Here is a 15,954-nt window from a genome sequence, read left to right as displayed (position 1 = left end):
AAAGATAAGCAGCTGTACCCAGTGGGGATAAGGGAGACACATCAAAAACACAGTGAGTACTGGTCCCCTCCCACCCATACCATTCATAGGATTATATGATCCTTTGTAATTGAGGAAATGTAGGCTTAAAAAAGTAACTTGTTAGGTTAGTAAATTGAAAGCAAATCCTGATCAAAATATTAAGACTTTTATTTCCTTCTTCCTGCCGTTTGAAGTTGGTGTTTTCATAAAACAGTCGTCCATGATGGGTAAGTATAATATTTGGTTTGTTATCCAAGACTGGTTACATATTTGGAGATTTAGAACTGCAGGATAGGAGCAGTTGAATCTATCTTAATGAAATGCACCAAGTTGGAGCTTCAACTCTAGCCATCTCAACCCGCAGAATGGAGGAGGGTGGTATTGCTGAGTCAGAATAAAAACAAGGTTGATAACTGTCGCTTCCACTATTTTGTTGTTTCATTGGCTCATAGTGAATCAATTTTTCGAACCTACAAAAGTTACCCAGTGGCCTTTCTCTGGGTCGATTTATTTATATGCTATTAGAATTTGTAGTAATGAAGACAAAGTATCTAATTCCCAAGGCTGCTGTTCGGAGCTCACCACCAACTCTGGGTGCCTGCCTTTGCACAGCACACTTGCACAATAAGTAACATTTATCAAATGCTACCACACTCCAGGTACTAGGAAAACCATACAAGCTGCCATTTGCTGAGCACTTACAATGTGCCATGTACCAGCCGTACCAGGGGCTTTTTATACCTTATCTAATTTAATTTTCATGACACGTCTGTGGTGGGTGTCACTCTCTCCATTTACATAGAATGAAACAGAAGTCCAGAGAACTTCGATCACCTTCACACTATAGAGTCAGGTCCTCAGTCTGTCAGACTCCAAAACACAAGCTCTTAACAGTTCTACCCCACTGCTGTTTCTCCTGGGCTGGAGGCTCCAAAAGGAAAAAAACGGGATAGCAAGACATTAGCCAGTTGGGGGAGAGATTTAATAAAACCAGCAATTATCGTGCATGTAATAAGTATTTTAGCAGATAAATACGCCGGAGGCTCTGGGCATGGAGGGGAGTGTCTGGGAGACCTCAGCAGGCAAGACTAGAACTAACTTTTGAAAGGTCATGTACCAGCCCAGGCCTCCTGACTTTCTCTTCACTTCTCCACCCTATAGACCAAGTGGGTCTACCCACTGCACATCACAGACAGAGTCTCTCCTCTCCCTCTGGACCGTCACCCCCTCCTCGTGTTCTGTTTGGTCTCTACCCCTTCTCACTGCTCATCTGAGTTATGTCTTCCTTCCAAACTTAGCTCAAGGCTCACCCTCCTCCAAGAAGTCTTCTTCCATCTACCCTGTCCACGCCTTGCTCTCCCCCTTTTCAATCCCCATCTTGTTCACTGATGGTCACTATTGTGTGTTTGGCACTTGGAAACCAAAGCCATCTTTTAATTTTTAATCACTTATTTCATGTATAATTCTTTCTTCCACAGCTGGACTGTACATTTCTTCAGCTCAGTGAATTTCTTACATCACTTGAATTCTAATGTTCCTTCACTGCAGTATTTAATAGCACTAGCATTGATTGAACACATACCATGTGCAAAGCTCTTGACATATTAAATCTAACCTTGCAAGGCACGTACTATTATCTTCCTCTGACACCAAGATTAAAGTACCTTTACAGTTATCATACAGTTGACAAATGGCAGAGCGGGGTAGTGCATTCAGGTCATCTTGATCCAGGGCCCATACTCTTCATCATGCTATGCTGTCTGTGCCTTAGATGAGAAAATTCTGTGAACCTAAGCGCTGAAGATTCCCAGATGACAGAGTGATCTGAAACTTCAGCTCAAGGATGCTGCAGCTTGAATATGAGCTAGTTCTCAGAGATTCAGATCTACTTCAAATCATAAACAGTGAGATGTGAACATTTGAAATATGAATAATAAAGAAGATAAGGGGATGGGATAAACTTTTTAAAGTTTGAGTATTAAAATTGAATACTGAAATGAGAGGAATCAAACTCTACTTTTATTGGCAAGGACACTGAGGCCCAGAGAGGAGAAAGGAATTGCCAGAGACCACTGATAACCAGAAGGAGGGGATTCAAACAGACTGAGGAGGCAGCAATGTCCCTTTTGGTGCAGAAGAGAAGTCTCAGATGTGTTTTCCAAAGTTTCAGGGAAATCAAAGAAACTTTGAGATGCTGTAATATACAGTTTCCAATTGCCTATTTTCATTTTTTAATACTTCACGAGAACTCCAAATGCAAATCACAGATATGGACATCATGTTTACACTTGGTGGTAACTGAAATGCGCATGTGATTGGTGCTACAAAACAGCAGCTGGATATAGAACAAAACAAATCTCTAACTAGCAGTCCTGATGGAAAGACAGACAGTTGTTACAGATGGAGCTGGACAATGCACATCTGTTCTACAGTAAGAGTTCACCGACCTCTCAAGGAAGATCAAACACTTTCATATAATTTATGCCATAAACGCATTAGATGGCTTCCATTCACCTTCTGTTCTTCCAGTTTTTTCCATCAGTATGTACTATTGTCATGCTTTTTTCTGTGCTTACAATGTTTTACTTCCAAAAATAATTAAGAAAGATTAACCAAGACACCTAGCTGACAGTATGGCTTTAAGGTTAGTATAAAAAGAATCATGCCAAGTGGAAATAGTTAGATTTTGGTCTGTGTATGTATATTATGTATAATTCAAGGCTGATATGATCCAAATATATTTCCCACTTGGGATATAGCTCCTCAACATTTCCCTCAGCTCAGATCTTCTAAGAACAACCAGAAATCGTCACTTGTTTTTCCTCATATTTATGTAGGATATTAACTTAAATATCACTTTCATATCTATTTCCTTATTGTTCCACACTATGGCATTTTGATGAATAAGCAGAGCAGAATACCTATGAGGGTGTCCATAAACCAGTAAAATAGATTAAATATCAGACCCTGATTGCTAAGCCCATTCTTAATTCCCCCCATATTGCACTGAACTCCCCCATGCCACTACTCAATTTTAACTCCAAAATTGGGTTACTGAGCTCCATTTCCTACTTAGCAAGTTTAGAATATTTTCCCTCATGCAGCTGTTTTATATTCAATGATTTTAAATGAATCTTTATGATAGCTTGGGAAAAATTTGATTAGAAAGTTCAATAGCCTGCAAATTGTTCATTGAATTCAAAACAAAATGAAAAATTGTGGCTATTAGGCTTACTGCCTCTTCTTCTTTTTAATTTTACTATAGATAACTGAGAGCTCACCGAATTTTGTGATATTATTTAAAATTTTCAATGATTGGTTTTTATGGAATGTCATTGAAATAGTGTAATTGAAAACAGTGCAACATAAACTTACATCAGAAGTCTAAGCACATATCTTTTGGTACCAGATGTTGGTGAGTGGCTCATAATTTTAATGATCTGGTCGATAGTATAGTAAAGAATAACCCAGAAAAATTTGAAAAAGAAAGAGGAAACGATTATTTAAAAGATATCCATGATAATAGTTGTGAAACCACAGGATTATGGCTAAAATGCACACAGTGGTTTTAAGTCCAGTATTTGGTGAAAGTTTCTTTTGATGCAAGGGATTTTTTTCCCTTTCGATTCCTACTGCAAAAATGTGAAAAACACTTCATGGTATCAAAAACAAATGTTCATGAGAGAAATTGTGGTAAAGATGAGTCAACATAACCCATGTAAACTTATTCAAGTGCTGTCACAAAGAACAGAGCAGCAATTTGGGCATCAGATAGACACTTCCTAGACAGTACTTATCTGGGGGATGTAGTTTTCATAATATCTGTGTATTAGTTTCCTAGGGCTGCTGGAAAAAACTACCACCACCTGGGTGGCTTAAAAAGACCAAAATTTATTCTTTCTCTCTCCAGGGGTCTTGAGGGGAGAGTCCACTCTGCCTCTTCCAGCTTTGGTGGCTGCCTGCCTGCCTGCCTTCCTTGATATGTGATATCTGCCTCCCTGGTCACGTGGCCTCTTCTTCTTTTGTGTGTCTCTCAAAACTCCCTCTTATAAATGTGGCACATATATACAATGGAATATTATTCAGCCATAAAAAGAAACAAAACTGAGTTATTTGTAGTGAGGTGGATGGACCTAGAGTCTGTCATACAGAGTGAAGTGAGTCAGAAAGAGAAAAACAAATACTGTATGCTAACACATATATACACTACCAAATGTAAAATAGATTGCTAGTGGGAAGCAGCTGCATAGCACAGGGAGATCAGCTTGATGCTTTGTGACCATCTAGAGGGGTGGGATAGGGAGGGTGGGAGGGAGACGCAAGAGGGAGGAGATATGGGGATATATGTATATGTATAGCTGATTCACTCTGTTATAAAGCAGAAACTAACACACCATTGTAAAGCAATTATACTCCAATAAGGATGTTAAAAAAACCCCACAAAATCAAAACCAAAAAACCCACAATTTTTCCACATTAAAAAAAAAAAAAAAGAGTACATGGGATTGCATTTAGGGATCACCTCTTCCAGGGTAAGTGGAAGATCCACCCAAGATTGTTAACTTAATCACATATTTTGCCATTTAAGTCGACATTCACATGTTTCAGGGATTTGCTGTAGGATCTTTGGGGGTCCATTTTTTGGCTTAGGGCAATATCTATGGTAAAACAGTGTGGTAGGGCCTCCAATCTCCTCAAGTTATCTTTTGACTGGTTATTACCCATGTTATCAGTAGCAAATTTTGAACACGTCTAAGGATGGCTTTCCTATCTAAACTTACCCAAGATATCAGACTCATTGTCACCTAGTGAACTGGGATGAAAAAGAGTAGGGAGTGTCTGCATTCCTCATGCCATTAGAGCCCTGTAAGTGCTGCCAGTAATGTGATTCTCCGTGATTCCTGCTCATTGAGTTGTGTTTGCCACAGGGACGGAAAAAGTCCTTGAGAGTCAGTGATTAACTAATATGATGTCTTTCTTGGGATTTTCTAGAATAGTGGTTGAGATGAAAGAAGTAGACAGTAAAATCAATTCATGGAGATGCCTAAAGTCCAAATAGCCATGTAATGGGACTATATGCATTTAATTACCCAAGTTTAAAAGGTCTTTGAAATGAGGACGAGAGTAAGATACTAGCAGTGAGACACTGAGTAATATGTGAGAACAGGAAGTTAGGGTTGAGTTCATACTGCCTGTGTACCTGATGCCTGAGAAGAACGACCATAGTTAGAGCTGGTTTGCACCTTTCCAGTCCTTTCTATATGATGATATTTTCTTATGCTTTAATTTCCTTTGTTTGCATGTGCTGTGGTATGAATGTTTGTGTCCTCCCTAAATTGACGTTGAAATCCTAAGGCCCCATGAGATTGTATTAGCAGGTGGGGCCTTTGGGAGGCAATTGGGTCATGAGGGTGGAACCCTCATGAATGGGATTAGTGCCCTTATAAAAGGGCTCTAGAGAGCTCCCTACGCCCTCCCATCATGTGAGGATACAATGAGAATTCTGCAACCCAGAAAAGGGCCTTCACGAGAACCTGACCATGTTGGCAACCTGAACTTGGACATCAAGCCCCCAGAACTGTGAGAAATAAATGTATGCTGTTTGTAAACTACCCTGTCTGTGGTATTTTGTGATGACAGCCCAAACAGATGAAGACAGCATGAATCAGAAATGATTCTACTCCAGTTCACATTGATCTTTCCCTTTAGAAGGGATATGGAATTGGCAGTCAGAAGACCTGCCACTTGCTAACTGCAACTGGTAAACAATCCCTTCCCTTCTTTTGTTCTCAACTTTTTCATCTGTAAAATGGAGAACGATGTCAACATCAATCTCATAGGAGTAGTGTGTCTATCAAATGAGATAACACACAGGAAGTGCACTTTAAACTGTGCTTATGTAAATAGTTTTCCAATCTTCATAACACATGGCTATGCTGCCTGGTTTTTTGTCTTCAGCATTCAGTGTAGTGCTTGGTTATATGGTCTTGTATTTTTTAAATGTATGTGTTTTCCTTTCCAACAGGTTATTTGTTGTTTAATGGCACAGACCATGTATCACATGTTTCCTGTACCCACTTTTGTATAACATTTGCAGTGTCACTGGGCCAGTAGCAATAGCTCAGCAACTTCTAATCTGGGTAGAGATAAGAACCTTGGTCATGTGTGGGGTTTTGACAGTTGCTCTTTGCTGTGTGGTAAAGTTCTCATATTATGATGTGCAAAGAAATCACCGAAGGAGCTTGTTAAGAATGACCGTTCCCTGGCCCCAGACCAATAACTCTATGTTAGTAGACATGGAACAGGGACCAGGAATTTGCATTTTAAAATTAAATCAAATAATATGACTTATTATTAATTATGTTTATATTGTTATATCTTTTAAAAAGTAAAAGCATCAAAAAATAGAGAAAACACACCTTCGATAGTCGCAGAGCTTAAGTGAGAAATCATGTTAGGTAATTTTTTAATAAAAAATATATTTCCATCCACCATTTGGATAGGTGCCTCTTTGTCTTGTTATGTAATTCCATCTGGCACAGTGCCCTATCACTGTATGTGTGTATGGATGACGTTGCCGAGGAGGGAATTATAGCCTCACCTGGGGCAGATAGACTATCTGTTCCTTGACTATGAAGTTATCCTCATTGCGTCTCTTGTCTTCCCAACTGACAGTATGCCTGGAACTTTTGCAAGTTTCACATTTCTAGCCATAGTAGTGGCCAAGCAATCCATGTTACATCCATGCTGCTATGGTTCACTTAGAGTAGACTGAGTTCTCTGTCTCTTTCTTTTTTCCCCTCTCTCTTTCTCTCAAGAGACTAGATTTGTATGGATATTTTAAACTCACATTCCAGCTGATTCTGAAGAAGCATGAGGAGAAACACGGCACTAGGAGCAGACAAGGAGCCAATTATTCAGATTTCTCTTTATCAACTAAGCTCCATTTGTTGAACTAGAAGAGAGGAGGTGGTTTAAAAGAAAAGAAAGCCAAAAAATGTGCAAATAAAGGATGTTCTTGGATGGGAGGAAATTGAATCTGGAGTTGGTTCATTTGAAACAAGTCCCAGAAGTTTGAGTTTGGAGCAGTGTTGAATATGGTGCTGACGTTCTGGGCAGAACACACTGGAAGAAGCAGTTCCCACTGTGTACCAGCCCCTGTGCTGAGTGCTGTATGTGGTCACCTCCTTTATTCCTGGTCATCTGCTCTCGTGTCCTGCCCCCAGCAAAGCAGGTGAGTAATTATATACATAACTTGATAGCCAACTGCTATTTCCATTCAAGAACCATTATTGGAGATTTGGGTGTAACTACTTAAACATTTTAGGTACAGAGCGGAGCTATTTATAAAGACAAGGATGTCAGATAAAGATTTTAGACTTAAGACAACTCCTACTAAGATTGTTTAAATCTGATTTTGCATGTTACAGAGAAGATGTTTAGAAGTTGTCTCTATCAGATTTAGAATAACATGTGGATGAAGGTCAGCATTATTCCCACCAACTGAGCCTTTGGTAGTTCATGACTGGCAGAAATGAAAAAGTCAGGACTCATCATCATTTCATATCCAGTAGCTGAAGTAGCCAGCCAATAAGTTCACAGAGCTCTTGGAATCCTTGCTTATAGATTGACAGATGTGCCATAATGTTAATACTAGTAATTATATAGTGTGTGCCAGTTAAAGGGCGGCTTTGCTGTGGAGAATATCAGACTCAAGACGTGAGAGATTGGTGTGAAGATAAAGGGAGAGGGGAGATAACTAATCTTAATAGGACTTAAACCCCCAAAGACTTCAGAATGTATTCAACTGAGACTTACATTAAATCTTGAGTTACTTGTCTGCTTGGATCGTTTTTCTGCCAGTAGATCTTTGACTGTGTGCTTCACTCTCACGCCTTGATACACTCGTTTGCTGTAGTCTCCTGGGACTTAAGCAAATGGAATAATAACAATCAAATGTGGATACTATAAGTAGGTTAACCTGTCCAGGGCTAATATTGTGATGCTATTTTCTCATTAGAATGATAAACTTGAATTTGAAGTGGCTTCAACACGGGTCATTTAGTCCTATCTCTTGGTCCTTGACAGAAACTGATCCAAGCTAAGTGAAAGAAACACTATTTCATCTTTTACGTATTAGCCACTGACTTGGGAAAATCACAATTTCTCAACCCTGTTTTCTTCATCTGTAAAATGGGTATAATAATCTCTCTGAAACTGACTGCAGAGTTATATAAGATATGCATATGAAAATGTTGTGAAAAGTACCAAGTTAAATACAAAGTTCCTGTACAAAATGAAGGAGAGAAAAAAAACTAGGTTCCAAGACAATTTATTATTCAATTCAAATAAAGCCACATGCAACCTGATTTCAGCAAAACAAAGTTATTTGACTGATCCTTTGGGTCTTATTTTGACAGGATTTGGCCTATATATCTTTTAATTAAAGAGGCTTAAGTATCTCTTTCAAATCAGCCTCAAATTTAAAGCTAAATGATCTTAATGTTTGTTCCAAAGGAATCTAAGTGTTGCTCTTAGAATTGTGTGTGATGCCTTATTTTTTGGGAAAAGCCTAAGGCTACATTTATTCATCGATAATTTATTGAGTATTTTTTATGTGTCAGGCATTGTGTCAGAGCTGGGAATACAAAAGAACATGCCATCTAGTGGGAGGAGAGAAATACTTAAAAATAATTATAATGCAAATGTGCAAAGTACAACAAAAAGTATGCCTGAATAGAATACTCAGAAAAACACAGAATGTGTCAATTTCTCTTGAGGGTGGGGAAGGAGTTAGGGAAGGCAAGGTGATAGCGGAGGTAAGCGGTGTGTACGATGGTAAATGGGTAAGAACATTCCAGGTATAGAGGACAGCATGGGCAAAGTCCTGGAGGTAAGAACAGAAGGAGGGAGAAACTGAGCCTGGGGAAAGGAAATGATCAGGGCGCAGTCATGAAGTTTCTTGTAGGCGAAGGAGTCTGGACTTCATCCTGTGTGCAGTGAGCCATTGGAGGCTTCCAAGCATGGGAGTAGTGTGGTTAGATTTGCATTTTAGACAGACTTTTCTAGCAGCTGTATGAGGGTGGATTTAGATTTAAGAATCACAAAGCCACAGGGAGAACTGTCAGGAGGATTCTAGGATAATTCAGGCAAGAGATAGTGGGGTCTGAGTCGTGGTTGATAGGAGGGCAAGGAGAGGACAGATTTGGAAATTATTTAGATGTAGGAGGGAAAGGAGAGGGAAGATTCAAGGCTGATTCTCAGGCTTTCACCATGGGATTGGTCTGGGTATATAAGTTTCAGAGCCATCATAATGTTGATAGTAAGGAAACCAGGAAAGAGAATGAACTCTCTTGGAATGTTTGAAAGGTAGAGTCAAAACAATGGCACTCACGGAAAACTTATGCATCTGGCATATTGGGATAAATAGGCCAGGCTACTCTCAATGGCTGAGATCAATATCCTGGGACCTCCTACAATGCTGATTCCTGACACACTGGTTGGGAAGCTCTGGACCAGATGGTTAAAGATGGAAGCCTGGGGAACATCCACATTTGAAGGGTTGTCTGAGGAGAAGGAGAGAACCCTAATGAAGAAGAAATGGTTGGAGAAGAACCAGAAAAAAACAGGGGAATGAGGCATCACAGAATTCAAGGGAAGGGATTTCAAGAAAGAAGGAAAAAGAATGAGACACAGCAGAATTGTTCAGGAAAATAAGGACAGCAAAGCATCCATTGCTTTCAATTCAGTGGTTGGTGTTGTCTTAGCAAGAGCAATTTTGGAAGCATTAGCTAGAAGCCAGGTGATAACGTCAAGGGCAGAGGTGGAGACAGGGAGGGAGACTATTTCTTCTTGAAGTTTGAATGAGGAAGGGAAGCAAGAGATTGGATGATCATTGGAGACAATTACAGGGACAAGGAGAGGTTTGCTTATGTTTTTATATCGATTTAATGAATTCGTGGATAGGAGATATTTGAGGATATTTGAACAGGAAGAGGGAGGGACTGAAGATTTAGGGAAGAGGGAGAAAATGATGAAAGGAGATCTTGAAGAGGGAGAGAGAAATTGGGGTCAAGGACACAAGTTGGCTCTCAACCTTTGAGCCCGGAATAAAGAAGGGCAGGGGAGGGGTGGTGGCCCGGTGGTATGGTCAGTGACTAAGATATCTCTAGTGCCCGTTCCAGCAGCCTGGAGTAGGAGAGTGACTCAGGCACTAAAGGTCAGAACAAGGCTGGAGTCAAAGCCAGACAGAAAAGTCCAAGTGAGAATACACACCAGTGATCCTCAGAGTGTGAATCTTGGGCCAGGAACAATAGCATCGGCTAGGAATGTGTTAAAAATGCAGATTTTCAGGTCCTGCTCCAGAAGTACTGAGTCAGAAACTTTAGGGGTGGACCCAGCAATTGTGTTTTAACAAGCCCTTTAGGTGATTCTGATGTTCTCTGAAGTTTGAGAACCAAAGATATACATAAGAGTAGGGACTTTGTAAGTTTCCTGTGGAAGTGGGGGCCAACTCTAACCTAGGCATTCCTAGCTGGCTGATTGATCGTGGGTGTGGACTTAGGTCTGAGAAGGAGATTGGGGTGGACGTTGAAGAGGTCCAGGTTGATCCTTTGTGTGTTTGCAGACAGTCTTGGTTTCACTTTTTCCAAAGGGCTTTTTAATTGGTGGTTTCAATCTGAATTATCCATTTATGCTTTATGTGTATGCCAAAAAGCCTAGCAGAAATATACTTATTCTAAATAAGTTTAACAAATAACCACATGGTGACTAATGGATAAAGTTCATGAGATGGCAAATAAGCAGATCACAACTTCTGAAGTTTTGCCATAAAACAATCAGTCTTATGTACCAGTTGGCAAGACTCTAGTGCAAAATGTGGGGCTATATGCCACAGGGGATGCAAAATAAATTTAGAACATATAACAGATGTCCTTAAAGACATCTTCTTTTAGTTAGAGAAATAAGATATTCACATGTGAAGGATTAAGGGAGGGGGAAGAGTATACTCTGGTTTATTGATGAAAATTTTGTGGGAAGGGATGGGATTTAGTCTGGATTCAGACAGATGTGGATAGGTTAGGAGGAGGGAGAAAGGCCTTGTAGACATTAGGCATGGCATGAGCAAAAGCAGAGGTTGAAAAGAGCAAGGCATGTGTAGGAAGGGAAAGGAATGAGGGTAATTGGAGTTAATGGATTTAAATGCCATCTATAGATGAAGTACAGATGGCTATCCCTAGACCAGACCTGTCCTGGACTTTAGACTTGGATGTCCATCTTCACTTCGATGTCTAGTAGACATTTCAAACTCCACATGTCCAAATCTGAACTCTGTCCTTCCCTCTATATTTGCTTATCTGAAACCTTCCTTTTAGTCGATGGCAACTCCATCCTTCTGGTTGCCCAGTCCCAAAGCTATAAAGTCATTCTTAGTTCCTCTCTTTTCTCTCATACTTCACAACCCATCCTTTAGGAGTTCCTGATGGTGCCACCATAAAATAGAGCCAGAATCTGCTGACTTTTCTCCAGCTCCACTGCTGACGTCCAGGTAAAATCAACTGTCATCTCTCATGTAGATACTGCAGTAGCCTTCCAACTGATCTCTTTGCTTCCACTCTTCCCCTATCCCCAGTGTATCTCAACACAGGAACCAAAGTGATTCTTTCGAAAAGAAAGTCCAGTTGCCTCACTCCTCTTCTCAAAACCATACAATGGCTTCCCATTTAACTCAGGGTAAAAGCCAAGGTCCTTACTATGGTCCTACATAACCTTGTTCCATGACACCTCTGATCTCATCTCATAACACTCTATTGTACTCCAGCCAGTTTCTGAAATGCATCAACCACACCACTTCTGCCTTAGGACTTTGCATTGGCTGTCCACTCTATCTGGAATATTCTTCCTCCAGTTATCCACATGACTAAATGCCCTTGTCTCCTTCAAAATTTGGCTCAAAAGTCATTTTCTCAATGAGAACATATTTAAAGTTACACGTTCCCATAAAACATCTCTATTCCCCTTTACCCTATTCTACTTTTTCTTTCTATGTAGTACTTGTCATGTTATAATGTCCTATATAATTTCCTTATTTATTAAGTTTATTGTTTATTGTCTGTTTTTTCCTTGCTAGAATGTAAGTTCCATGAGGGTAGGGAACTTTTGCTTGTTTTTACTCACTGAAACATCTTAAGTGCCAATGCCTAGAACAGTGTCTGGCACTTAGTAGGCCTTCAGTAAATATTTGCTGAAAGTATCCTTTTTTTTTGGTTGAGAATAATGGAAATGTTGAAGGTCTTGAAAACCAGGCTGTAAAAATTTATACTTTATGTTGTAGGTGATGGAAACCACTAATCTTTTTGACCAGGGCTATATTATGACTTATCATATTTAGGAAGATTTGGAATTTTTTTTGGAAGATTAATCTGAGGGCACATCTTAGGATGGGTTGAGGATGAGGAAGCAGAGAGGATGGAAAATGATAAAACAGTGAGAAGCTAACCAGAAACATTGGAAATGACAAGGGAAGGGCAGATTTAAGGAATCTTAAAGGTCTCTTTCAAAAGAACACAAACACACACACATGCACACACACAATAAAAAAGACTACCATGATTAAGAAGAGAAATCAAGAAGACAGGGAAGAGGGTTGGTTTTGATGTGGAAAGAAGAGTTCAGTTTTGAATATGCTGACTTTGAGGTTGTGGTGACATAATCAAGTGAAATCATCCTATAGATAGGCAAGAACTTTGACCAGCGTTAGAACTGTACATCTAAGAAACATCTATAAAACTATGATAACTAGAGTTATGGAAATAAAGTTCTCCAAGGAAGACTTTGTAGCAGAAAGGAGTAGAAGACCTGGGAAAAGGCTATAGTTCTGATGCCCAGGGAAAGTAAGGGGCCAGGGAAGGTCAGGGCAGAAGTGGGGAGGAGGGGGCAGAGATGTAGGTATGTGACACAGCAGAGTGGTAGCAACAGGGAAATGAAGGAAAGAGGGAGTGTAGAGAAAGAGGAATAATGGTGGAGGGAGAAAGGCCTTGTAGACATTAGGCATGGAGAAAGAGGTGGTGTCAAGTATCTGGCACCTAGTAGGTGCTCAGTAAGTACTTGTAGGGTAAAGAAAGTGCCTTAGAGAATTTGAGGTAAATGAAGACATAGAAATACCATAGGGTTTGGAAAACTGGAGATCTTTATAATGTGGGAGAGAGCAGTTTCATAAGAGGTGGGGAAGAAACCCTTTCTCTGGGGCTTCAGCATGGGTGGTAAGAAAACAGGGACAATGGAGATAAACCAGGCTCTGAAGTAGATACAAAGAAGCAAATGCATTTTACACAGCATTTAAGGTGGATTAAAATACATTTTAACTAAGAGATGGAACCTAGTAAAAATTCTTTAAACTATTACCTGGATTATTCTTCCTATTTTTGGGAATCCTGAAAGTTCCTTAACCTACCCTATCCTCCTTTTTTAAAGAGGAGTGATATTTAGAGTTTAAAAATGTTGCTAGTATTCCTACTTCCAAATGTATTTCCCCTTGTGCACTGTGTCTATTTAAAGAATCCACACCTGCATAAACGAGGAGATGCTTAAGAGTTTTTATTCAAATACCCTAGATACAAACTTGCATTCAGATCAGTTGTTGAGAAAACAGACATGTGTTTCCAGAGAGAAAGCACAAGCAAATATATTAATAAGAATCCATTTATCCTTTCGAATTTGGGAAAAAAATTCATGCTGTCGTATCGTGACTGTGTACACGCAGCAAACTGTCTCAGTCATGCCCTTTCCACATTCCTGTTCACTTTGAAGAAGAATTTGGCCCACAGTAGATTTAATGATGCTGTTGCTTTAATGTTGTTTCTGAAAATTACATCTTTTCTCCATCAAATCAAACTCATACATTCTGAAATTGGCTATTTAAAATGTAGGAGATTCCTCAACTGTTTTTAGTTATGAAATATCAAATATATTTATGACATTTGAAGCACCGTATTTTACTACTTTGATGACAGTCTCTGTAATACATTTTCTTGCTTTTAAATTCTTTAGAGTCTCTGAGCAGGTGCTTGTTACGTAAGGTAAGGGAATAAAGAGACAGTTCGAAACCAAAAAAAAAGAATAAAACAAAAAAAATCCCATAACTTTAGAAAACAATTCATATTTTGAGTTACATCATTAGACAATGGTACAATTAAGATAATAGACGATGTCTCTCTGAATTGTGGTCCCTCATGGTATGAAATACAGGCACACTCTCACTTAAGAAAGAGCAGAATAAACATCCTGGATTACTGGTGAACAGCATCCACGTTTCTTCCATTTCTCTGCCTGTCAGGGAAGTGCCAAGAATGAGGTCCTGGACAGGCCAGTGGCAATACAGTGTTTTGGCCCACCGTCTGGCTCAGGTGACAGCCTTGAGGCTGTAGGTACCCCTCTCCTTACCCCACCAACCCAGCTCAGCCTGTCTTGCTGAGGCTGAGAACCCTCTCCCCAAGAGGAGGCAGATCCCTACGTAGGAATATAGTGCTTGATCTATGCCCACTAGATGCTCAGCATTTGTGGTTCCACTTTTGATCTGGGGAGATGATATTATGCTAGTTTTATTATGGGAAGCCTCTAGGAGAATACAGGGAAAGACAAGTTCAGCAATTAATCTTGAAATGTTCAATATATTAATTAATATATACTACTTAGGAAATTTTACACTGGAAAAAAAGACTGAATCTTTTAAAGAAGTGGGGCTAAATTAGTTAACATGTGAGGATTTTGTAGCAGTTTGGTTTGCCCATACCATAGGCATCCACAAGCCCCTTCCAGTAGCCACGCCCCTCTTCCACTTTTTAAGCCTCAGAGCTGGATCCAAAAACTTAGCACTTCTGTCAATAACCAGTTCCATACTGCAGAAGATAGATGCTCTTATGGCTCTTTTTATCTTTGAGGATCTGTGGTGTTTTAAAAAATATTAATTTTTCTTTCAAGCTACTTTACAAAGTGTTTAAAGAATATTTCTTCTATCATCACTTATTAACATTTAAAATGCTAACTTTTTAATCTCAAATTTGTTCCTGAAAGGGGTTTACTCTATGTTGACACTAACATTTGTATCCTCAGAGTGAACACACTGAGAAAGATCTATATATAGTTTGAATTCATGAAATAACAGCCCTTCCTTACCGTGTGTATGTGGAAAGCCCTTCATCCTTAATCTTAAAAGCAAGATGCATGAACAAAAGATATTTTAAGTTCTATATAAATGTGGATTCTTCTCCTGCACTTTCTTTATAATTGAGGGCTTACTGGAAGTTGTTACCTTTAACATAAAATTTGGCTACACTGGAAGAGAATGCTTTAATATCCAAGTTCTCATTTTATAAAAATAATGTTCAATAGAATTGATCTTTCAGAAAACATACCTCCATGAACTTGAAACAGCAAAATAAATCCAACAATTAATAATTAAATGCAACAGAATTATGAAAATGTTACCAAGAGTTCAAAGTTGTTGGTCTCTGGTCTGTGTTTTTATACTTTTACTGTATATGTTCTAGCTGGAGTTAGGGATATTTCTTCTTGTCCTTTGCTTTATGTTATGCACTTGTGATGTTAAAAATAAACATTAGGATTATTAAAGTTTTAAAAAAGTTTTAAATAATTGATATTGACTCACCACTTTCCATTCTGGATGGTTCTGGTGAATTTCCTTCTTAATGGCAATGTAGGATTTCTGGTGAATGGTGTATTTTGCTTGATAAGGGAGCCTGGTCTCCTGGAAAGGTCAGCCTGATCCTGATGGGAAAGGCCTCTGTACACGGCAGTGATGCTTCTGAAATGACTTGCTTTAGATTTGATTAAATGCAAATCCTTTTGTGTCTGTTTCTCTACAATTTGCATCCTCAATGTAGATTATATATGAAGGTACTTTTTTCCTCCTCA

At 39.3% G+C, this 15,954-nt stretch overlaps 1 protein-coding gene across 1 annotated transcript in view; it reads right to left on the bottom strand.

The window, feature by feature from the left end:
* POU2AF2 (POU class 2 homeobox associating factor 2) overlaps positions 1-15,698 on the bottom strand; it is a 35,273-nt gene extending 19,575 nt beyond the window's left edge. Inside the window, exons 1-2 of the mRNA XM_061203873.1 lie at positions 15,689-15,698; positions 7,840-7,949 (exon numbers count right to left, since the gene is read on the bottom strand). Coding sequence (XP_061059856.1) covers positions 7,840-7,949; positions 15,689-15,698 — 120 coding nt within the window. The remainder of the gene's footprint in view (positions 1-7,839; positions 7,950-15,688) is intronic.
* Between the last annotated feature and the right edge of the window lie 256 nt (positions 15,699-15,954).

Source organism: Eubalaena glacialis, chromosome 10 (genome assembly GCF_028564815.1).
Source record: "Eubalaena glacialis isolate mEubGla1 chromosome 10, mEubGla1.1.hap2.+ XY, whole genome shotgun sequence".
NCBI lineage: Eukaryota > Metazoa > Chordata > Mammalia > Artiodactyla > Balaenidae > Eubalaena > Eubalaena glacialis.
The sequence above is the reverse complement of the archived record's forward strand: the minus strand, read 5'-3'. Positions and strand labels throughout refer to the sequence as shown.